This window comes from Hemitrygon akajei, chromosome 1 (genome assembly GCF_048418815.1).
Source record: "Hemitrygon akajei chromosome 1, sHemAka1.3, whole genome shotgun sequence".
Lineage (NCBI taxonomy): Eukaryota > Metazoa > Chordata > Chondrichthyes > Myliobatiformes > Dasyatidae > Hemitrygon > Hemitrygon akajei.
The window spans coordinates 83057157-83081407 of record NC_133124.1 but is presented as its reverse complement, the minus strand read 5'-3'; the positions used below and the strand labels follow the sequence as shown (position 1 = coordinate 83081407).

The 24251-nt window shown below is 40.2% G+C and overlaps 2 protein-coding genes across 9 annotated transcripts in view; both read right to left on the bottom strand.

The window, feature by feature from the left end:
• cep192 (centrosomal protein 192) overlaps nucleotides 1–3188 on the bottom strand; it is a 200383-nt gene extending 197195 nt beyond the window's left edge. For all 3 annotated transcript variants that reach the window (XM_073046717.1, XM_073046708.1, XM_073046697.1), the window contains exon 1: nucleotides 3052–3188. The gene's annotated coding sequence lies outside the window, so the exon portion shown is untranslated. The remainder of the gene's footprint in view (nucleotides 1–3051) is intronic.
• A 3225-nt stretch (nucleotides 3189–6413) lies between these two features.
• seh1l (SEH1-like (S. cerevisiae)) lies at nucleotides 6414–23490 on the bottom strand. 6 transcript variants are annotated; one of them, XM_073046641.1, is made up of 9 exons: nucleotides 23268–23490; nucleotides 18836–18886; nucleotides 16081–16227; nucleotides 15290–15501; nucleotides 13963–14061; nucleotides 12494–12634; nucleotides 12120–12277; nucleotides 10871–11033; nucleotides 6414–7951 (listed from the first exon to the last, which is right to left on the bottom strand). In XM_073046641.1, exons 1-9 carry the CDS (start codon nucleotides 23376–23378, stop codon nucleotides 7732–7734), a joined length of 1302 nt encoding a protein of 433 aa, XP_072902742.1. In that variant the 5' UTR covers nucleotides 23379–23490; the 3' UTR covers nucleotides 6414–7731. The 6 variants fall into 6 exon arrangements, with proteins under 6 accessions (XP_072902742.1, XP_072902751.1, XP_072902785.1 ...); XM_073046650.1 differs by having other exon boundaries at nucleotides 6414–7921; XM_073046684.1 differs by lacking the exon at nucleotides 6414–7951 and adding an exon at nucleotides 8285–8907.
• Nucleotides 23491–24251: the final 761 nt, after the last annotated feature.

Here is a 24251-nt window from a genome sequence, read left to right as displayed (position 1 = left end):
TGGCAAGGTCCTTCTATACTTCAAATTTAAAACTATTCTGAATAGTTGGGGGAGAAGATCTCCAAGGCCTAACCCCTTTAATTTTCAGACTCAGAATCAGGTTTATTATCACCAGCATGTGTTGAGAAATTTGTTAACTTAGCAGCAGCAATTCAATGCAATACATCATTTAGAATAAATATGCATATGTAGATTGAATAGATTAAGATCATGCAAAAACAGAAATAATATTAGAAAAAATAAGGTAGTGTTTATGGGTTCAATGTCCAATTAGGAATCAGATGGCAGAGGGGAAGAACCTGTTCCTGAATTGCTGAGTGTGTGCCTTCAGGCTTCTGTACCTCCTACCTGATGGTAACAGTGAGAAAAGGGCATGCCATGAGTGTTGGATGTCCTTAATAATGGACGCTGCCTTTCTGAGACACCGCTCCTTGAAGATGTTCTGGGTACTTTGTAGGCTAGTACCCAAGATGGAGGCAACTATATTTACAACCCTCTGCAGCTTCTTTCAGTCCTGTGTAGTAGTCTTCCCCCCACCCTACCCCCAAACCAGACAGTAATGCAGCTTGTCAGAACACTCTCCACAGTAATCTATAGAAGTTTTTGAGTGTTTTTGTTGACATACTAGGTCTCTTCAAACTCCTAATAAAGTACAGTCAAAGTCTTGCCTTCTTTATAGCTGTTTCAATATGTTGGGATCAGGTTAAGTCCTCAGAGACCTTGACACCTAGGAATTTGAAACTGCTCACTCTCTCCACTTTTGATCCCTCTATGAGGATTGGTTTGTGTTCCTTCTTCTTACCCTTCTTGAAGTCCACAATCAGCTCTTTTGTCTTACTGACATCGAGTGCAAGGTTGTTGTCGTGACAACACTCCACTAGTTGGTATATCCCGCTCCTATACACCCTCTTGCCTCCATCTAAGATTCTATCAACAATGGTTGTATCATCAGCAAATTTATTGATGGTATTTGAGCTATGCCTAGCCACACAGTCATGTGTATACAGGGAGTAGAGCAGTGGGCGAAGCACACACCCGAGGAGCACCAGTGTCGATCGTCAGCAAGGAGATATTATCACCAATCCGCACAGATTGCAGTCTTCTGGTTACGAAGTCGAGGATCCAACTGCAGAAGGAGATACAGAGGACCAGGTTCTGTAACATCGATCAGGATTATGGGAATGATGGTGTTAAATGCTGAGCTATAATCGACAAACAGCATCCAGGTGATACAAGGCCATGTGAAGAGCCATTGAGATTGTGTCTGCTGTTAACCTATTGTGGCAATAGGCAAATTGCATTGGGTCCAGGTCCTTGCTGAGGCAGGAGTTTAGTCTAGTCATGACCAACTTCTCAAAGTATTTCATCACTGTAGACGTGAAGAGTGCTACAGGGAGAATTGTTAAACCTCCTCTAAACCCTTTCATTCTATTGACTCTTCCCACTTGTGCTTTCCCCACGTCTTTTGTGTCATAGACTCTACCTTTGATCAGCTCAGCCGTTTGTTCTTGAATTTTTTTTCTGGCCCAGTCCAATATTTATAGTTCTAAAGAAAATCCAGTTATTCTGATGACACTACCTGAGCTTGCTGAGAACAAACTTTCTTGTGATGTGGGAAATGACACAAAGTAACTGCAGTTTAAAAGTCAGAGAAAAAAAGTCTAACAGCCATATTCATGATTGTCTGGATGTATCAGATCCTTTACAACCAACCAGGATGAACAGCAAGTCCTTACACAAACAATAATGAGATTTAGCTTACGAAAGAAAGGCAGGTGCTGAAATCAGAAAATTCTGGAAACATCCACAGTATTAATTGCTCGATAATGGTCATTTTTAAAGCAGCATTCACTGAGCAATAAATATTGGCTGCAATCAAGGTACCATCCTTGTTTTCACAACAGTACTGAGATCTTTTACATTAATTGGAATCAGTTTCATCACCACTGCATTATAAAACAATTAATGCAAATAATGGAAAAATGAGGGAGTATTCACAAAACATTGATAACTCTAATGGTGGCGGGGAAGAAGCTGTTCTTGAATTGTTGAGTGTGGATCAGGACCGTCACAGAGGCTGCTGAGTGAGCTTCCAGGCGGCTAAGGATCAAGAGGTGTGGCCAGTGGACCAATGCTGCTGGGACAGAAGCCAGGGCCAGGCTGGGTTATCTGGGTGAGGGGGTCTGATGTTGAAACAGCCAATAACCCCAGGTTACGTCATTCATAGATGATGTGTCCCAGTGCATCTGAGGATGTACCTCAGCACCTGGAGGTAACAAGAAGAACATGAAGTAGGCAGGAAAGCTCCAAGTGGTATTACTCACTTCAGTATGCACTGGAATGTCTGTCAGTCTGGAGCTTTATACCTAAATGAGACTTGCACTCACAACTGACTCCACTGCGAACTGTACTGTAAACAACATTTAATGTTATAGCAATCACACTTCTTTCAAAAAGACAATCTCTCAACCCAAGTCTTTCCAAATGTCTACCCAACAGGTTTGGCATCTAGGATTACGCTTCTGAAGCAACTTGGGAAAATAGGCTAACTGCTGTTGCTATGTCAACAGTATTAACTTTTATACTTGAACCCTTACAACAATGTTTAACAATTCCGAAGTACTTCGTAAAATACAGAAAACATATAAAACATAAAATCAACCTTCATTAAATGTCCTTTAATTCCAATAGTAACAGAAGCACAAAATAATGCAGTAGAGGAGCACCTGGCTGTCTGAGTCCTGTTGATTCCCCCCCACCCCCACCCTCCTTTTCTCTCGCATTCCTACAAGTTTCTGTTAATCAAATGTTTACCCAATTCTCTTGAATGCCATTATCGAATCTACTCCTACCAACCTTTCATACAATTTTCTACATTGTAGCCACTTTATCCATACTATAAAGTGCATTGCGCTTCAATCTCTTATCGAATCCGTACACTTTACATAGTATACACAAAAGTTTTGAGCAGCGGAATAAAACACAGCGAACAATAAAAAGTCTGGAGAGGTTCCTAACAAAAATACAACTTTTAACTCAGGGAGTACTTACATAAATTCATCAGATCAATAACTATTCGTGATGCTATAAACAAAGCGGCCAAATAGGCAGTTGGTGCGGGGGTAGGCCCCAGACTCGCGGTGCTCTGGGCGCGCTGCTCAAAGGGGGCGAGCTCCGTCGGTGTAAGCATGCGCAACAATTCTAACCCCAAACGGTCGGGTGGACCACATGATCGCGCCAAATAGCGGGCGCGCGGCCCGTCGATGTGACGTCATGGCGTTTGCCGCCGTAAAACAACCTCTTTCACGAGATAATGCCGGTGACGGATGTCGCCTGACCAGCTTAGCGTTTCCATATTTTAGTTATTATAGTAATAATCATTTTTTGAACTGAACCCTTACTCCATTCCTAAAGATTCACAATTGGAAGGTATTCATTTTGGGAGGGGGTGTCATTCTTCTCAGCATAATCCAAAGAATTAAAGAAAACTAGAGGGCTTTGGGTAAACGTAGTAATTTCTAAGGTGGGGACATTTTGGGCCGAAGGGCCTGTATTGTGCTGTAGGTTTTCTATGTTTCTATGAATCCTAGACTATGGCGATCCTGCTCGTTTGCCAGCACAACACAATGCCAAAAACAAACACAACATCAGGTATTGTTTAATATATATATTTGACAACTTTCCTTTTTTTCTGTTTTGGGAACTGTGGGCCTGCCAGGTTGGAGAACATTGACAACCATTTGCTTGCATTGGAGCAAGTGGTTTGTCATGAATTTTTGGGTCCTTATGGTCATTATGTCATTTGTTATGTATCATACAGCAAAGCCAGAGAAAATATAGATAGCAAAGTACTGTCAAATAACCCTTTTTTGGCTGTCATGCCAATATCTTAAGACTTCACCACACAAGGAGCACTTTGAAGACTGTGCTGCATGCTTAACCAATATCTTGCTCTAAGCCTTTACCTCCCTTTTGTCCAATATTCAAACTAAGTATTCTTAGTATGTTTAATGCCAGATGGAGTTTAACCCAGGTAAGTGTGAGGTGGTTCATTTTGGTAGGTCAAATATGATGGCAGAATATAGCAATTAGCTGTCATGGGGCTGTTGTGTTTTACTATTTATTGTTATGTTTATTATTTAGTGTTGCATTTGTTATGATTGCACTGCTCCTGGGAAACACTGTCTCATTCTGCCCTGCAGAGCTGATGTACGGTTAGAATGACAATAAAGTTTTTGAATCTTAATGGCAAGACTCTTGGCAGTATGGAGGATCAGAGGAATCTTGGGGTCTGAATCCATAGGACACTTGAAGCTGCTACACAGGTTGACTCTGGTTAAGAAGGCATACGGTGCATTGGCCTTCATCAATCATGGGATTGAGTTTAAGAGCCGAGAGGTAATGTTGCAGCTATATAGGACCCTGGTCAGACCCCACTTGTAGTGCTGTGCTCAACTCTGGGTCTCTCGCTACAGGAAGGACATAGAAACCATAGAAAGGGTGTAGAGGAGATTTACAAGGATGTTGCCTGGATTGGGGAGCATGCCTTATGAGAGTAGGTTGAGTGAACTCAGCCTTTTCTCCTTGGAGCGACAGAGGATGAGAGGTGACCTGATAGAGGTGTTCAAGATAATGAGAGGCATTGATCATGTGGATAGTCAAGAGGTTTTTTCCCAGGGCTGAAATGACTAGCACAAGAAGGCATAGTTTTAAGATGCTTGGAAGTAGATACAGAGGAGATGTCAGGTGTCTCTGCTTTTTATGCAGAGTGATGAGAGTGTGGAATGGGCTGCCGGCGGCGATGGCAGACTCCTGGATGGCTACATGCAGCTTAGAAAAATAGAGGTCTATGGGTAAAGCCTAGGTAATTCTAAGGTAGAGACATGTTCGGTAAGGCTTTGTGGGCTGAACATGTCCCACAAAGGGCCTGTATTGTGCTGTAGGTTTTCTATGTTTCTTTGTTTGATCCAGAAACCAAAGTTTGAAACTCAGCATGTTAACTGAGTAATTCAATTTAAATTTGAGAGAAAATCTACATTCTGTGATACTGACATTGAAACTTTGGACTATCAAAGAACAATCTGGAAAGGCACTCTAACATAATGAGGCCAAATAAGTGAAATTTGACTCCAAATTAACCCCTGAAATTGTAATCAAAGCTCTCACTTCAGAGAATTAGCTGCAAGCAATAAATGGCAGTCATCATCCAGCTCTTACCTCGAGTCATTTTCTCCTTGACTGTACCTACTGGATATCAAGAGGTAAGGGCTTAACAATGTCACTGAAAGGGTTGCAGAGGGTATTAACTAGGATGTGGCCTGGCATGGTACCTTTCAACCATGATGAGTGCTGTGTCCTTATGATTTCCTTTGCCAGCACAGAAAGTCAGGGGGAACTTGATTTAGGTATACAAAATTTCAAGAGGCATACAAATAATCAATAAAAATCTCTTTTCCCTTTCTCATTAGGAACTGAAGAGCAACAAGCCAAGTGTTAGGAAATGGGATTCATATAGATAAGTACTGGGTGGCTAGCATCGACACAATGGGAAGTGGTTGTTTTTCTACATGATCCAAACCAGGGGAGTGTGTTATTAGTGTGCCAGAATTGCTTGGTAGGTAACCTGTGTCCTCTATCCCTTCATCTCCTGTACACATTTATTGTGTTTTGTTATACCTTACATTAAAGATACACTCAGTGGCCACTTTATTAGGTACACCCGCTCAATCAATCATGTGGCAGCAACTCAATGCATAAAAGCATGTAGAGATGGTCACAAGACCAAACATCAAAATGGGGAAGAAATATGATATAACTGACTTTGACCATTTGTAACAGACGGGTTGGTTTGGGCATCTCAGAAAATGCTCATCTCCTGGGATTTTCAGTGTTTACAGAGAATGGTGAGAAAAACAGCGGTTCTCTGGGCAAAAATACCTTGCTATTGAGAGGTCAGAGGGGAAAGGCCACATGGTTCAAGCTGACGGTAATTCAAATAAGCGTGGGTTACAACAGTGGTATGCAGAGGAGCGACTTTGAATGCACAACACATTGAACATTGTAATGGATGGGCAGAAGACCACTCCAGGTTTCACTCCTGTACCTAATAAAGCAGCCACTGAGTGTATTTCACAAACTGCATCTTCCTTTCATTCCTAATCTTTGAACTTTGTGACTTTCTTCACCAGTTCAAAAGGCTATGATGAACAAACTACCTTGCTTGGTCCTACGTCATCCATATCCCAGGTCTTATAGCATCTACCTTGAATTATTTCATATTGCTCTACTTCCTCCCTACAGCTTCCTCCAATGCACCTTTTGCAGCATTTTCTGTCTCTCCCCCCCACCCCCCATTTGTATTATACAATATCCAATAGATATGTGACAAATAAAAGGTATCTGATCCATGTTTCAGGCAATCTTTATTTTCAATATTAAATAGGTAAAACATTGGACTTTGTAAGACAGTAGTTCAATACTTACACTGAAATACTACAATTTAACAAAGACAACTTTGTTTTTGTCAACTTCTTGCTCTACATGTGGGGATACTGAAATTAGTCTGTGATTCAATCAAATAAATTCATTTACTGCTAACTTGCTAGTACATTAGAATAAGAACACATTCTGGATTCAGTCTGATCCTTTCTTTCAGAGCAACTTCCCTGTACTAACACCCATATCGTTAATCTTTAATATCTGTGCAGAGAATTCCAAAGATTCAATATTCCCTACATTAAGAAATTATTTCTCAGCCTAACCCTAAATGGCCCTCTTCACTCTCAGTCTTGAAACGTTGATAATTCCTTCCCCCCTCCACCACCACGAGATCCTCCAGCACTGTTCATTGCTCCTGAATGGCCACCCCAGATTTTGAGACATGGACCTCCTTCCCCCCCGACCCACAATGTCCAGATACCCTATCCTAGGATCTGCCTCTGCTCTGTCAAGTTCCATAAGGAATTTGCATATTTAATATTAGTCATTTTCAGTTAAGGGAGTAAGAATAAGTATAATCTATTCCATGAGAGAAAATAAATCAACTGCTTGATTATTGATGCAAAAAGTATAAATGAGTCAGGTTTTTTTGCATTCCCTTTATTAATTTATCAAAACTGTATAATAAATCTTACACTCAATCCATTTTCTGGTGTAACTCTATACCTGGTTAAATATGTCAAACCCCAGGCAACAGGGTGATGTATTTCAACTCAAGCTTATACAGAAATATCAAATATGAGCACAGCTTATACAGTCATCCTGCAAACAGACACACTGCATGTATCACTCCTTGTGTGGTTTCAAACATATTTAAAACAAATTTTTCTCTCAAAAAACACGAACTCTTACAAAAAAATATTGTCAAATAATTTCAAAATGTACATTTCTCCCAACGTTCCCTTATAAAACAGAACTATCCAAATTTTTAAAAAGTCATTTTACTGTAAGTATTGTTCTTAAGGCACACCTACAAGTTGGTCTACCAACCATCATTGAATACAGTCGTCAACTGCAGGCTAATAAACCTGACTCTGATTCAATCTTAAGTATTCTGATAGTATTAAATTAATAGGGTTTTCAACATCAGGTCATCTACATAGTTCTGTAATTCAAATATTGATTAAGCTAATAAACTATCCATTGAGAAACTTATTCTGTACATTAGAAGTGTGAGTAAAAATAAGTTAGCAGAAACATACACAAATATCACATCTGCATAAGTAGACATTTTTATTGCACCCCCTCATTCTCAAGTAAGGAGTTAAGAGATCTGTTGGAGTAACGACTTTGAGAGTTACGATACTGAAGGTGGGTTGTGTCAGCATCACAAGACTGTTCTGCCACAGGAGGAAGAGGAGGAGGAAGAGGAGGAGGAGGAGGAGGTGGAAGCTGGGCATAACTGGACCATCTCGATCCAGCCCTAGCATGGTCCGAAGTGGGAAAGAAAGGCCTGAAACGATGTAGAGGAAGACAGGCGAGAGAAAAATGGGACAAACGAACAAAAGACAAAGAGAAATATGGTGAATATAAGAAAATGAAAGATACAAATGCCTAAAATCATAAAAGTAAAATACCGTGACTTGGTTAGGAAAGTAACCACGTAAGGCAATTTAATGTATCCATTCAATGATCTTTAACTACTTTTTACTTGTATTTTCAAATAGTTCATAAATTATGTAAACACAGTAATTGTGAATCAATAAGTATTATCAATGTTTGGAGAAAGGAAAATAGAAAATTTAGAAATAAGACAATGGTTTAAAAAAACAAGTACACACAATACTGACAATGTTAACCTCAGTTTATTTAACCTGTTCCAATTGGAACACATAATATTCTTGGTCCCACACTGGGAAGATGGCACATATCTGCTAAGGGTTATATATCCTCATCAGTACTTTCAATGTGTAACACTAGAGTGGTCACTGCATCATATGTGTCGTCACTATTTAGAATGAAGAGTACCATAACACAAAATCAATTTAAATTCTATTCATTCACTTTGAAGAGTTTTCTGTAATCTTGGTCATTTGAATGTTTTTTAATACAAGAGCATCCAAAGCTGAAAATTAGGTTTCAAGGCTGCTTCTACATTGCAAAGCTTTTTGCCTCTCCTTTGAGCTGCCTGTACATTGGTGCCAACTGTTCAAAACAAAAACACTAAAAACAGGGAGAAAAAATATTTAATTTTATGAAGCCTTCCATCCAAGGTTATTAGCAAGCAGGTTGGTCTTTGGAGATATCAGTTGTCACTGGGGAAGGGTGAAGGGAGTTCACATTCCATTCCTGTGTGCATGCAACAAGCAGCAAAACAGCAAGGTTACTCCGGTTAGCTTGAGATCAGATGTGTTTTCTTTCTGCTGAAAAAGGCAATGTGAGTGTAGAGGTGAGATGTATCAGAGTTTCCTAAAAGGAAAAAAAAGACGGACCTTTGCTTTAACCACATTTCAAATTTGCCAACAATTGACTCATAATTTTTGGATTGGGGAAACGAAGGTGTTTGAAATGTAACTTATTCTTTGATCTTTCATTTGTACAATTAAGTAGAAGATCACAAATTATCTTCTGATAGTTCTGGAATCATTTTTTGAGAAAATTATTGTAAATATTGTTGGGATGCAAGTAATATTCGCAACTACAAACTCAAAAAGCATTAAATCCAGGAGAATAAAGTTTGGGAAAATTAATGCCCTGAACAACCATGTTTACTCTTAATGTTTTCCCACATTGCCAAGATTCTAAGCTTAACCAAACTATGTAGATTTCCTCAAAAAGAAATCAAAAGCTACTTCTCAAATAAGTTGACTGAATACAGCACAGACAACTAGGGATAGAAAAAAACCCATTGTTTTCTTCCCTGTGAATACAAAATAGCACTTCAAACAGCAGCATATTAATCTGGGTCAACAACAAAGCATTCCTGATTGAGAAGCTACTTATTTTCAATGAAACCACTCCAATGTGGCCACAAGATATTAATGAAGAGCCTCCAGAAAATAACAGAAGAGATAAATAAATTAAAAACATTTGACTGAGAAATTTGTTTCCTTGTTTATTTTATTTATATTGTTTTATGTCTAGATTTCCTCAAGAACATTACATGGATTTACAATAAATTTTACAGGACCTTGCACCCAAATTTCAAACATCTATTGGAAACAAAGAAGTCTCCCCGTATTTTAAGGAGAATTATTGCCAACTCAGTGTTTAAGTATTGAGTGGCTAATCAAAACTCTAGAAATCCCTTTAGCAAACTCACAGATTATAATTTTAATCCTGGAGAATAATGACCTCCTGGATTCACAAGGGGAATATGGACAAGGCTCCCTGGCGCAGTAACTTCCTATTCATTTGCAAGCAAACTACTCCTGACAGTGGCCGAAAACAAATGTACTCCAAACATTTAACCCAAATCCAAAAAATATCCAAACATTTAACCCAAATCCAAAAAATATCCAAACATTTAACCCAAATCCACTTCAATGTAAATTCCTAGACCACTGCTATCTATATCTTGGAGGTTTGATTTACAACTAGACAGATTATACTATAAAGTAATTTACTCTTTTAGGCACAAGCTCACAGTAATGCTGTAACTGTAATAGGACTTGAATTAAAAATGGACATTGTGTGCAATGAAAAATTTCCAGCTTTTGCAACAATGGTACATTATTTGATGTCTGTTATTTAATAGAATTTTATTCATTTATTATTTCAAATATGTTTTGTTATCTTGATGATACATCCATCACTCATTCAAAATAACCCATGGACACCATGCTGTAAGTAAAGCACTCAATTTCTATTGATATATCTTCATCTTGAGAAGTCATGGTACTTAGTATGTGGTTATGGGTGTATTCATCATTGAAATGAACTTGTCACCATATTTGAAGAATTTAAGACCACAAATGTGCAATTTAGAGTCAGAGGTCTATTCATAAATTTCTCTCAATACTCATAGTAGCAGCAGCAGCATGATTACACAACTTCAAAAAAATGTGTTCAAGTTCATAGTGCAGAAAATGGCCAGAGGCTCAAGCATGGCTAATAGCACCTAGCAGCAATTGTAAAAATGGACTCCCAAGTGCCCAAAATCCTGCTGACCACCCATCTTCTCCTCACATCATCACGCACATTGTATCTTAGAGAACTTCTTGCCTGAGATTAAAGATGTAAAGTTCAGTGAATCCAATGAGTATTTGTTGCAGGTTTTGATGCATTGTACCTAGTATTCATGAGATTGCTGCACTCAGTTACTAGCTCACACTAGATAAACAACAGTTAAGTGAAATTTATTAGCTTCCAAAGTGTGATCTGGTGCCCACATTTCAGTTCAGGATCTGAACTGAAGGGACCATCAACCTACCTCCCTCCGGCAGATGATCCATTAAATGCATTCTGCAAGGATGAATTGCTTAACACTGCAGAAGGATTAAGAATTCCCATAGACTGTTGGTTTAAGGCACCATTTACAGGACTTCCATCTCCTTTCAATACACCTGTACATTTCCAAGTATCCATATAGTTAGCTGCAAAATTAAAAACACTGGAACTTCAGTCATTCATGTTTCAAACTTCAAGGATTCTAAATCCCTAGTGAAAACAAATGAACATTTCATGCAGCTCCCAGGGGAACTATGTGTTGTCAACCCTTCAGTAATACCACTGTTCTAAAATCTACCTTTACCACTGTAGTGACAATGAGCCACAAATCAGGACAAAACTCTATCCAAAGATTTCAGGAAGGAATTCCAGAGTACAAGACCAATGGAGAGGAATTCAAAATTGAGGATATCATACCAAGTTTTTCAGAAAATTAAAAGAGATTACAGAAAGAAGGAAAGGAAAGGAGACACAATGATTTAACTACACAGAATTTTTTTTCCCAATTCATGGCACTGCTGGAAAGATACCCAATAAAGGTCATCAAGTTGAGGGTGATGGGTGAACAGAACTCAAATATAGTAAATGGAAGTGGGAAAGTGGCCATGAGAGCAATGGAATTGTAGGGTCAAGAGATAGCAAAACCTAAAGATAGAGTAGCAGTGGGCTGAGGAAGCTGCTGCCTTTCTATAGTATAATTATTACTCTCTATTTGACTTCATTAATCTACGTTTATTTTGAGAATGATTCCAATCAAAGTAGAATAAAAACTGGTGGGCTGGCCAGATATGTTTCACTGGTCTCAGTGTCCAAGTACTACTTTATTATCCAGGAGTTCTCCCTTTACCTTCATCCATTGCCTTTAATACTTTTTTTTGCTTCTTACTAATTCAACTTTATTTTCTTCCCTTGAGGACTTGGGTCTTCATTATTTTGCAAGTGAACAAAGTGCAGATACTTTCTACGTTGTGTTCAAGGCCATGTTTGAATCTGTCACTTGCTCAGATTTACCCCGAATAGCAATGTTGTCAGGAGTCACTTTTCCCTGGCATTATCCCGAGCATCATGCTCATGTGTAATGTCTCTTCTGCTTTATCCTATAACTCTATAGCTGAATTGCTTACCAGGAACGTCATGAGGAAACTGATAGAGGCCGAAGACAAATGTTAAATAAACAAGAGAAAATAAATCTGTATAGAATACTCCAACTGGACTTTGAAATTAAAGATCACCTTTCCATAATCTGACACATCCATCATCTCCAGAGGATGCCAAGACTGTACCAGTGATGTTCCAGCTCACACGCCATACTTGAGAATTGTGATTATCAAACTGTGCCACTGTCTGAATTTCAAATTTTGCTGGGCCTCCAGAACTACTCAATTCTTTTCTGTGAGAAAAGATGAAGAACATTTAATAGTATTCTTTATATTGTCTATGCAACTGGTTAGAAGTCAAAAGATAAGTACAGAAAGATCAGGATGACACAACATGCTGCAGTCTTGGGTATGAAATTACTTAACAAGATGACCTCAGTTTTGCTCACTCAAAGAAATATAAATTCAAACTAGTGCCATGATGAAATTAGAATGAAAGTAATTCCCACCTTAATGGTTTTAGTGTGAAAATTCGAACATCTTTATTTGCTACTGCAAGAATATGGAATGATCTTCCAAGGTTTGGAGCAAAAGCAATATCATGCACAGGATCGGTAACAGTAATTAAGGTTTCTGCTTTTGCATATTTCCTAAAATATAAACAAAATATCAAATTAGAATTCTTTTATTTATTCTTTGTTCTAATTTTCTTTTCAACTCAATTCTCAACTAATGGCCCAAATGCATAACTTTAAAATTATTTTACTCATTGGAGAATAAAAAAGACAAAATGTGGCTCAAAATGCTTTAAATACACTTAAAACATACAAAACCTGCAGATTTAAAAACTTAGATGAACTGAAGTACCACTTTATTTTTAAATGCATTATCTACATTTTTGTTGGGGGGAAGTGTCAACCATACCCACACAATAAGTTATAATTATTAATTACACAATGTTACTCAATTTATCAAATGTGCTCTGTTATAATCTTGCCAGTATTCAGTAAGACAACAGGGCTAGGCAGAAACAACATTAAAAAAATCATTGTTGAAATGAGGATAGATTCTGGGCTCTATGGTTGGAACACTTCATTAACATCCTTTGTTTTAAATTGACACCAATTGGGACAAAAATGAAATAAAGCTACAATTGATTTCCAGAGGCCCGATTATTGAGAATCTTTGCTTGCTAATGGGGGACAAAGTGGTTAGCTCTGCTGCCTCACAGCTCTAAAGGCTCAGGGTTCAATCCTGACTTTGGGCTTCATTTCTATGAGGTTGCACTTGTTTCTGTGACTCAATAGATTTACCTGGATGCTCTGCTTTCTTCCTTCATGCTAAGGGCATTAAGGTTAAGATTGGGTAGGGGAAGTTCATGGAAGCTCACTGCCTAGGCTCTTTGTGAACACCTGGCTGTTTAATACAGAATCTATCCACCAATCTTTCTTCCAGCATATGGAGGTACTACCTTTCCTTTCTCTTCTTAATTCTTGGGAGGTCATATTTCCAGGCAAAAACCTACAGTTAATGCCTATTCCCAAATGATCTTATAAAAAGTGGTGGTGACCAAACAAAGTGTCGCAGTACACTTGGTGAATATGTTCCCATTGTACACAGTGATTTGCTCATCCATTTCAGAGAACAGTTGAGAGTGACTACATCACTATGGACTACACAACAGAAATATACTTACTATAGATTTCCTTTGTTAAAGAGAATCAATGAACAATTCCAAATATCTAGTAGTTTTATGCTTATTCTTCATACTAGCTTTATTTATTCCACATGTTTGTTAACCGAGTTTAAATTCCACATCTAACATCGTGAGGTCCGAATTAAAAGTTTCTGGATTATTAAACTGCACTTGGTGATCACTAGCCCAACAAGATCACTATTATGTTGTCATTAAAAATAAGGAAAGAATGTTAGAAAAACATCAAAAACTATTTCTATAATGCTCTGCATCATAGCATACCTGGTGTTTTCATTATATTCATAAATTTGAACCTTGCCACCAATGTTTGTGCTACTGTCATCACTTCCCACTGCTATCATAGGCGAATGAGAACGGGAACTGTAATGAGAAACAGAATTGCAGAAACGTTAAGCCTTATGTATGTATCTGTGTATATATACAGTACTGTGCTAAAGTCTTAGATGCATAGCTAGGGTGCCCAAGACCTTTACACAGTATTGCAGTAACTTTATGTGTTGCACTGCTGCAAAAAGAAACTAATCTCATGGCGTAGGTGAGTGATGGTAAACCTGATTCTGATATGGGCCTCAGAAGGGAGAAGTGGGCAGCACCAGAGAGACATTCTGAAATGATTAACAAATCAATTGTTTAGAATCAAGTGACCTTGCCTTGTATCTCAGGACTGGGAGTATCTGCACTTGCACTACATTCTCTGCCACCTGTCTCACACCCCTCCCACGGCATTCCACCCTCACTATTCCCTACAACCTCTGCTCCTGTCAGATTTACAAACTCGCTCGTTGCTCTACGTTGACAAGTACAGTACTGTACAACTGTCTTAGGCACCCTAGCTATATATATGTAACCAAGACTTTTACATAGTACAATAACGGGTGCTTTGGAATGTGAGCTGTCCAATGAAGGGAGTGTGTTTTCACATTGTGTGCTTAACAAGAGTGTGATTTGTGTCTTTTGTTGGGCCGGAGATGAAGGGGGAAGACGCCAAAGAGGTTGTAGGACTCAACCCAGAGTGGTGCCATGATTCAATGAAGCCCAGGGAGATCAAAGGAGATTCAGCAAAGTGGAAACGATGAGCTCCAACTTGCACACATTAGACTGTTTCATTAAAATGGGCTCTTTGTTGCTTTTTCTTTACTAACCCTTTAGTCAAATTAAGAATTATAAAGCTAAATTGTTTAATTGTAAGCGGTGTACTATCTGTTATTTCGTGGCACTTATTTGTAACGGTAATAAATCACACAGCATTCACACAAACAGGGGGTTTCAGGGTGGGCTTGCACCTCAATCTCACATGTTTGGCGGGGCTGGAGATAGCCTTCCCTAGACTTACGCAACTGACAGAACCAGAGTGTTTCATATAAACTTATATATCTTTTCAAGAAAAGGTCCAGTCTGTGTGATAACTTACACTGTATTTGAAGGCTGCACTTTGGTTTGTTAAAATAATTATTTTCAAATCAATGAGAGTATGGGTTGAAATCACTTCTGATTCTACACACCCAGACTGTCTGGTTCAGTTACTATGACTTGAATAACAGAACAGTGTTTTAGTGTAAATACCCAGTCAGCACATGCACTTTCTCACCTGGAAGGGTTCCAGGAAATACAGCTGCAACTCAATTTGCATGAGATCTCATGCTGCAGGGACCACTGACTCAGGTTCATGACATCTGGGGCCTCATATATCCGTACAACCCCATCTGCAGAGCAGGTGGCTAGAACCAAGCCCATGTGCTTTGGGGCAAATTTCACATCTGTCACTGAAGTTCTGCTGTCCACCAGTGTAGTCCTCTTCACCTGTTTGGATGCAGGCATTTAATTCTATTAATACGCAAGTTGCTAATAACATTTTAATTGCAGTTTTCTACCTCGCAATGCTAAAAAAATTCATTATACACTTCTAAATGAACCTAAAGGAAAGGTTCATTATTGGATCCTGAGGGAGAAACAAACACATTTCTGTTATATTGGAACATGAGAAATGAGTAAACCAAGTTGCTTTCAAAGAAGCACATTTTTATTGCTGTGCTAGAACCTTCTTACAATACAGGGTTGAAAGTTCTGTGCAAAGGCAAACTCGAAAATGTTGCTAGAACAGCCTCATTCATTCACAGCTACATAAGCAGAGATGGAAACTGTTGCACAAATTTAAAATCAAAGTTGGTGTGGGTAGAAACCAACTTTGTGTGCCAGATAATAATGCATTTTCTTGGAAATAAAGTACACTCAGTAAAGTGTCTACAATTGCTTCAAAAATTAACCCAAATGGTCAAAACCATTTGGCTCTAAATCTGAACAGGCAAGAATACTGTATATATGAGGCAAAAGTAATTTGATCACAAGATTTGATTTGGTGGTGAAAAGATCCAAACTCACCCAATGACTTTGTCCTCGCAGTTTGTCATTAGACTCTCCCACTATCTCCTCCCACACAGCTGCAGTCCGATCAAATGAACAAGAGGCCAGCACCTGGCCAAACTCTGGGTGAGCCCATGTCACTCGCCATACTGATCCACTGTGTGTCTACAAAAGGAGTTTACATTAATAATCTCTATTAAGACCTGGAAAGCAGAGTGCTCCAACTATATGCATCCAAGTTAGAATGATGATCCAAGATAGAACGGTAAGATAGAAGTACCATTCAGTCCATGTAATCAGTACAGGTCCATGTTTACGTTCCACACAAGCCTCTTCCACCCCGTTTCATCCATTTGCTAGCACAATAACATAGTCTCATCAAGAAGATTGCAGCTTAGAAGGAGACAATGGCACCTAACAGCAACTACTTTGCTTGCACCTTCAGAAACAGCTCTATTTCCTCTTTAATATCTCTATTTTTCACTTTCAGTTCTTTGCAGGAATGGGACCAGCTCTCGGGGTTTTACAACTAGCCATCATTTGATATGCCAAGGATGCGGCCGAAGAGATTAACTCACCTTCAGAGTTCCATGATCTCGGGGCTCTGGAGATGGGCAGACTGAAGGTCGGTGTCCCAACAGGAAATCAGTGTGTCATAGGAGATGGAAGATCTCTGGTTGTGTGCCCAGAGACCTGAGATCTTTGAGCACAGAGCTCGGAAAAAGTGACGCAATGGACTTCAACATCGTAAATCAGCGAGTTGTTTGTTATATCTCCCCTCTCACTGTGAAATGGAGACAACTCTTTCTCCTCTATTAGGGAGAGAGAGAGCCTGTGGTATGTCAAATACCAGATGAACGAGTAGTCTTTGTGGTACTGCAAGTCCGTGTCTTTACTGTTGTTTTGCTGCATGCTTGTGTGCTCGGTGGTGGGTGCTGATGCTTTTTTTTGCTGGTGGGGGAATTGTTGCTGCTTATGTGTGGGGGGGACCTGTGCAGCTCGAACATCTAACTGTCATTCATTCTTTGGGGACACTCCTCTGTTTTCGTGGATGGTTGTGAAGAAAAAGCATTTCAGGATGTATATTGTACACATTTCTTTGACATTAAATGTACCTTTGAACAGCTTGTCATATGAAGAGTGTTTGATGGCTCTGGGACTGTATTCACTAGAAATCAAAATGAGGAATGACCTCATTGAAATCGATCAAATGGTGAAAGGCTTTATTAGAGTGGATATGGAGAGGATGTTTCCTATGGTGGGAGAGTCTAAGACGAGAGGACACAGGCTCAGAATACAGGGCCATCCTTTTAGAATGGAGATGAGGAGAAATTTCTTTAGCCAGAGATGTGAATCTGTGGAATTTGTTGTCACGGCCAGCTGTAGTGGCCAAGTCTTTATGTATTTTTAAGGCAGAGGTTGATAGATTCTTGATTGGCCAGGGCATGAAGGGATACGGAGAGAAGATAGGTGATTGGGGCTGAGAGGAAAAATGGATCAACCATGATGAAATGGTGGAGCAGACTTAATGGGCCAAATGACCTAATTCTGCTCCTATATCTTATGGTCTTATGTCTAAGATCTGACTTGATTGGGCCTTAATTTTCTGAAGTTTTGAAGAATGAGAAGTTACTTCATTGAAATACATACAAATGTAAATGAAACTGATGTTACAGTTCATGAACCAAGTCCTGGAAATCCAAAAGAAAAACAAAGAAAGACAGAAAATACTCAGGTCAGGCCGCATCTATGGAGACAAAAACAATTGATGACTCTGGTCATCTGTAAGTTTATAAATGAAAAATAAAGATGTAAAGAGGCTGCTTCCCTTGGCAAGAGAGTCTAAAATGAAGAGTCAGAATCTCAGGATACGGGCATGGCATTTTAGGCCTAAGATAAGGAGAAATTTCTTCATTGATGGTTGTGATTAATTGGGATTCTCTAATCCAGATGGCCAGGAATGACCAATCCTTCAGGGTGGTTGATAAACTGTTCAAAAGGAGTCAAGGCAATGGGCAGAAATACAAATCAGCAATACTCAAGCCATTCACGTATGTGTCCTTTTTTTATTTGTTCCCTTCTCCCTTACAATTCTCCACCTTCCCATCGTCATCTCACTTTTTTTTTAATCAATTCAAGCTGCAGCCATTTTCGTTTTCAAGTTATTACAATAAAAGGTTTCTTCCTTCCCTTTCAGAAATGTGAGATATTCTTAAAACAAGGCAGCAGGCCAGCATTCTCACCACAATGTTAGTGTGCACACATCACCATCATCCACCCCACCCTCACTACAATCCAGATAACAATAGAGCCATTGTGTGTATGATTTTTACACGGAAGACAAGCAAAAAGGGAGAAGAAAAAAACAGATTAAAGAGAGCATCAACACCTGCATCTTAGCTCCTGACATGAGAGACCTATTCCCTAGGAACTAATAATTTACCAGGATTATTTAAGTGAAAAATAGTGTCACACATATAGATGTCGACACAGTATTATAGAAAAGCTCAGTTATAGACTTATCCAAAGAACTACCATCAATTCAAAGAAAAGTGAAGTATTTATTTTTAAAGAACATTTACAAGTCAGATAAAAGGATCACCAATTTAAAATTAGAAGAGACCAACATTTAGCATTTTCTTCCATCTGTAAGCTCATTATGTGAATACTACTTAAAGGCATACACGCATGGGTAATGCATACACATAGTAACATCTACAACTGGAGTACATGGCAATAGATGTGTCATAAACAACAGGAAGCATCTCATTACCTTCCAGCTAGCTGTGCAGTGCCATTCTTCAGTTTCACTTTTGTCCCACACCTGCCAAATGAGTGCAGCACAGGTTAAAAGGACATATTCAATCGACTCACAGACAGCATTAGTCATTCCTAGTGTAAACCTGTAGTACTTTTATCCATAAGCAGCTCCTGAAATGGGATCTCACTGGTTGGTACACCACATAGATGTGTGCAACCTGTAATCATTGCAATTTGCTACTGGAGAAGCAAAGGATACTGTTGCAGCATATTTTCCTGATTTGTGGTCATTTATTTCTCCATCAGATAAGAAAAGGAAGGCATGCTCTTGCTCCTCGCTCCCAAATGCCAGGCAGCAGATTCAACCGTAACAGAATATAGAACAGTACAGCGCAGTATAGACCCTTTGGTCCACATGTTGTATTGACCTTATAACCTACTTTAATATCAATCTAACCCTTCCATTTTACATATCCCTCCATTTTTCTATCGACCATGATATATCTAAGAGTTTCCCTAAAATAGCCCTAATCTATCTGCTTCCACTACCATTCTTCGCATTATTCCATGCACCTACCACTCTCTACGTGAAGAACTTCTGACATCACCCCCGCTGTACCTTCCTCCGATCATCTTAAAATTATGCTTCCTTGTATTAACCATTTCCACCCTGGGAAAACATTTCTGGCCATCAACTCTATTCCTTATTTCTGTGTTCACCTCTGTCAAATCACCTCTCATCCTCCTTCACTCCTAAGAAAAAAACCTTAGCTCACTCAGCCTATCTTCAGAAGATCTGGTCCAGGCAGCATCTTAGTAAATCTCCTCTGCACCCTCTCTGAAGCTTCCACATCCTTCTTATAAGGAGGCAACCAGAATGGAACACAATACTCCCAACTGTAATCGTAACCAGGGTTTTATAGAGCTGCAGCATCACCTCACAGCTTTTGAATTCAATCCCCCAACTAATGAAGGCCCACACACCATATGCAACCCTGTCAACTTATGCAGCAACTTTGAGGGGATCTATGGACATGGGCCCCAAGATCCCTTTGCACATTCACACTGCTTTTAATCCTGCCATTAACCTTGTATTCTGCCTTCAAGTTCAATTTTCCAAAGTGAATCACTTCATATTTTTCTGGGTTCAGTGTCTACAAGAACTTTCAACACTCCTTCCACAATGAGCTCAAACACAGGTTGGAAGAGCAACACCTCATATTCATTCTATCTGGGTAGCCTCCAATCTGATGCATAAACATTGATTTCTCTAACTTTCAGTAATTGCCCCTCACCTCTCTCTTTCTTTTCCCCCATTTTGATTTCCCTCTTACTACTTCTCTCTCCTCAACAGCCAATCACCCCTCTGATGCCCCTCCTCCTTCCCTTTATTCCATGGTCCACTCTCTTCTCCAATCAGATTCCTCCTTCTTCAGCTCTTTACCTCTTCCACCTATCACCTTCAAACTTCTTACTTCATCCCTTTTCCTCATCTGCCTTCCACCTCACTTGATTTCACCTATCACCTGTCAGCTGGTACTCCTCCTGCTCTCCCACCTTCTGATTCCTCTCCATAGATGTTGCCTGACCTGCTGAGCTCCTCCAGCATTTTGTGTGTTACTCTGGATTTCCAGCAGCTGAAGAACCTCGTGTTGTGGAAAGGGTGAGCAGGGTACAGAGGATCTATCCTGGACCCAGCATATTGCTTCAAGCAAGAAGGCAGCATGCCAATGAGTCTAGCTCATCAAGAGTTTGAGGAGACTTAGTACATCACCAAAGATTGTCGCAAACTTCTACAGATGTATGATGGAGAGTTTCCTGACTGGTTGCATCATAGCCTGGCGTGGAGGTTCCGATGCACAGGATCATAAGAGACTGCCGAGGATTGTAAATTCAGCCACCTCCATCATGGTCACAACCATTACCACATTGAAGATATCTTCAAGAGGTGATGCTTCAAGTTAGATTGCTTCCATCACTAAGGACCCTCACCATTTATGACATGCCCTCCTCTTGTTAGTACCATTAGGGAAGAGGAACAGGAGCCTAACAACCCACACTCAATGATTCGGAAGCAGCTTTTTCCCCTCCACTATCAGATTTATGAATGGTCCATGAACACTATCTCATTATTATTTTCATTTACACTATTTGTTAATTTAGAGCAATTTTATATATTTTCATTGTACTGTTGCCACAAGCAAACAGACTTCACAAATTTCTGTTTTAATAATTCTGGGGTACAGAACATTTTCCTTCTCATTTCCCTCTGAAATCCCTTATTCTGAAACTAGGCCCTCTAATTTTAAGACAAACTCACCAGCATGAAACAATCTCTCAGCATCCATCCTGCCAAACACTTGGAATCTTAAATATGTTGATAAAGTTATGACTCATCCCTCTAAATTCAAGTAACTATCAGATCAATTTATTTTCAAATGTCAATCTCTTTCATCCCAGAAAGCAACATCTTTAAGCCTTTACTGAATTACCAACAGTACAAATATACCACTCCTTTCCTCAGCAATGAGTGTAGTTCCGCTAAAAGTTCCCTACTTTTGTACTTGATACTCTTCTAATAAAGCATTCCTTGCTGTACTTGCATTTTTGATTCCTGCTCAAGGTTTCCCATATCCTTTTTGTATTGTAATCTCACTTTATTTAAATCCATTAGTTCTGTCATTCCTTTTTCCAATGTATATGGGGTGGCAGGGTGGAGATATGTTGCTACCAAAGGAGGTAGGCACTCCTCCCTCCGCTAGCCTGCAGATTATCATTGGACAGGTGTAGTACCCACTTAGGGTCATGTGAAGCACTGGGAGCAGGTGGTAGATGGTCGTACGAGCAGCTGGTGCATATCACAGCTCCAGGTTATATGACCATTGACGCCTGGCAGACAATCTCTGAAGAGTATTGAAAATGTCTTGTAAAGACAGTAAACACGAGGAAATTTGCAGATGCTGGAAATTCAAACAACACACACAAAATGCTGGTGGAATGCAGCAGGCCAGGCAGCATCTATAGGAAGAAGTACAGTTTACTTTTCAGGCCAAGACAAAGGGTCTTGGCCCAAAATGTCGACTGTACTTCTTCCTAATAGATGCTGCCAGGCCTGCTGCGTTCCACCAGCATTTTGTGTGCGTTGTAATGACAGTGCCCAGAAAAAAGGCAATGTTAAACTATTTCTGTAGAAAAACTTGCCAAGAACAATCACAGTCATGGAAAGACATTGACTGCCCACGTCATATGACACAGCACATTAACGAACAAATGGTTACACCACATTTCCCCACACTATACTTCGCCTGCCAACTTCTGTCCACTCATCCTACCTCTCCGTATCCCATTTTTATTTCTTTCCTCCTTACAACATCAGAGACTGTTTGAACCATTCTGGCTTGAGGAGCAATTCCATTGATTCCGTACTAACATATTTTATTATGCATGACTTTAGCATCAATGGACCTTTCACCACCTGACTGAAAAACACCAGTGTGCAGATGCTGCCCCATTATTTTTGTAATAAGACCAGGAACTAATGTAAAAGGTCATGTACCTTGTATGTTAGATACAAGGCAGCAGATGTAACCTGGAACACAAAAAAAAACTGCTGGAGGGACCCAACAGGTCAGGCATCATCAATAAAGGCAAAGTTTCTGGTTGAAACCTTCCACCTGGGCCTGAGCAATCTCTCAAACTGAAAAGTCAGCTAGTCTTTGCCTCCACTGATGCTGCCTCACCTGCCAAATTCTTCCAGCAGTTTGTTTTATAACCTTGTGTCCCATATGACCACTATGACCTAAGTACCAACTTTTTTCTCTCTCCACAGACGAATGCTGAATAATTTCCCTCCGTGGAAGGGCTGTTTAGATGCTGGGATAATGAGGGGGTAGGGGGGCACAGGACAAGAATTGCATCTTCTACAGTTCCAAGCCATGGGGAGCGGTTTTGATTCGGGACGGGCAGGTCAGGGAGTCAAAAAGAGTGGTCGGTCCTTGCAAAAAGGAGAGTGAGAAGATGAGACTGCTGAGATGAGATCGCATTCATGAAGAGGCCCGTGGGGTGAAAAGCGAAGGCAAACTCTGTTGGGTCTGAAGATAGGTGTTTTAGGAAGAGGACGGTAGAAGCTGCTACACGTGGGGTGGGGTAAGTGGAGCAGATGACAGTACATTTCTATCGCTATAGGCTGATATACAATAGGGTTTTAACAGAATCAGTCTTCATGCTCATCAGCCTTGGCCTGCTTTGGAGTCGAGAGTCACGTGAATACACCCCATACCCGGCAGTTCTCGGCACATCTCATTGCCTGACTCCCGGAAAGTGGTTTTTCTGCAAGGTCTTTGCCTTGTAGCCGTGGCCCAAGCCCAGTCAGCGACCGGGAACATGTCCGGGCAAGGCTCGGGAATCATGGACCAGGCCCTAACACCGCCCGCAACTTCCCCCACCTTCACGCTCTGGTCACTGGAGCAGGTCGCCATCCGTCGCCCGTGGAAATCGAAGGAGACATCGTGAATTAGGTCCTTATGATCAGCCCCGATGCTTCGAGCCACGAACATCGCTCTCGACTAAAAACACGGTGGGACGAAGCTGAGCGATGATGCACGACCCCAGCAAGGCCAAAGCTTTAGAGCCGCGCTCGCCAGCCGCAATGACAGCAAGACCCGGCAGGTGGCGTCACATCCGGTGAGGTAGCAGCCATTGGACGGCAGGTGGCACTATATCTAATATTTGGCGTTGGAACTAGACGGTTCACTTTTGTCAGATGTACTGAGTTTCTGTGAAAAAATTGTCTTACATATTGTTCATACGGGTCAAGTTATTGAGTTAAAAGAAGATAAAACAATAACAATGCAGATAAGGTGAAACAGCTACAGAGTAACCTGCAGTGCAGGTAAAACATAAGGTGCAAGATAATAACAAGGTCAAGAGTCCAATCTATCACATTAGAGAACCATTTAATAGTTAAATTATATCAGGGTAGCAGCTGTACCTGAGCCTGGTGGTACCGGTTGTCAGGCTTTCACATCTTCTACCTGATGACAGGGGATAGAAGAGAGAATGGCTGGGGTGGGTGTGGTCTTCAACATAAGACTACAAGACTATGAGATGTAGGAGCAGACTTAGGCCATTTGGCCCACTGAGTCTGCTAAGCCGTTTCATCATAGCTGATCCAATTTTCCCTCAGTCCCAATCTCCTGTCTCACCCCACCCCTGTATCCCTTCATGCCCTGACCAATCGAGAATCTATCATCCTCTGCCTTAATTATACATAAAGACATGGTCTCCATAGCTACCTGAGACATCAGATTCCACAGATTTACTACGCTCTGGCTTAAGAAATTCTTCCTCACCTTCATTCTAAAAGGACACCCCTCCATTCTGTGGCTATGTCCTCTGATCTTAAACGTTCCCACCATCAAAAACATCCA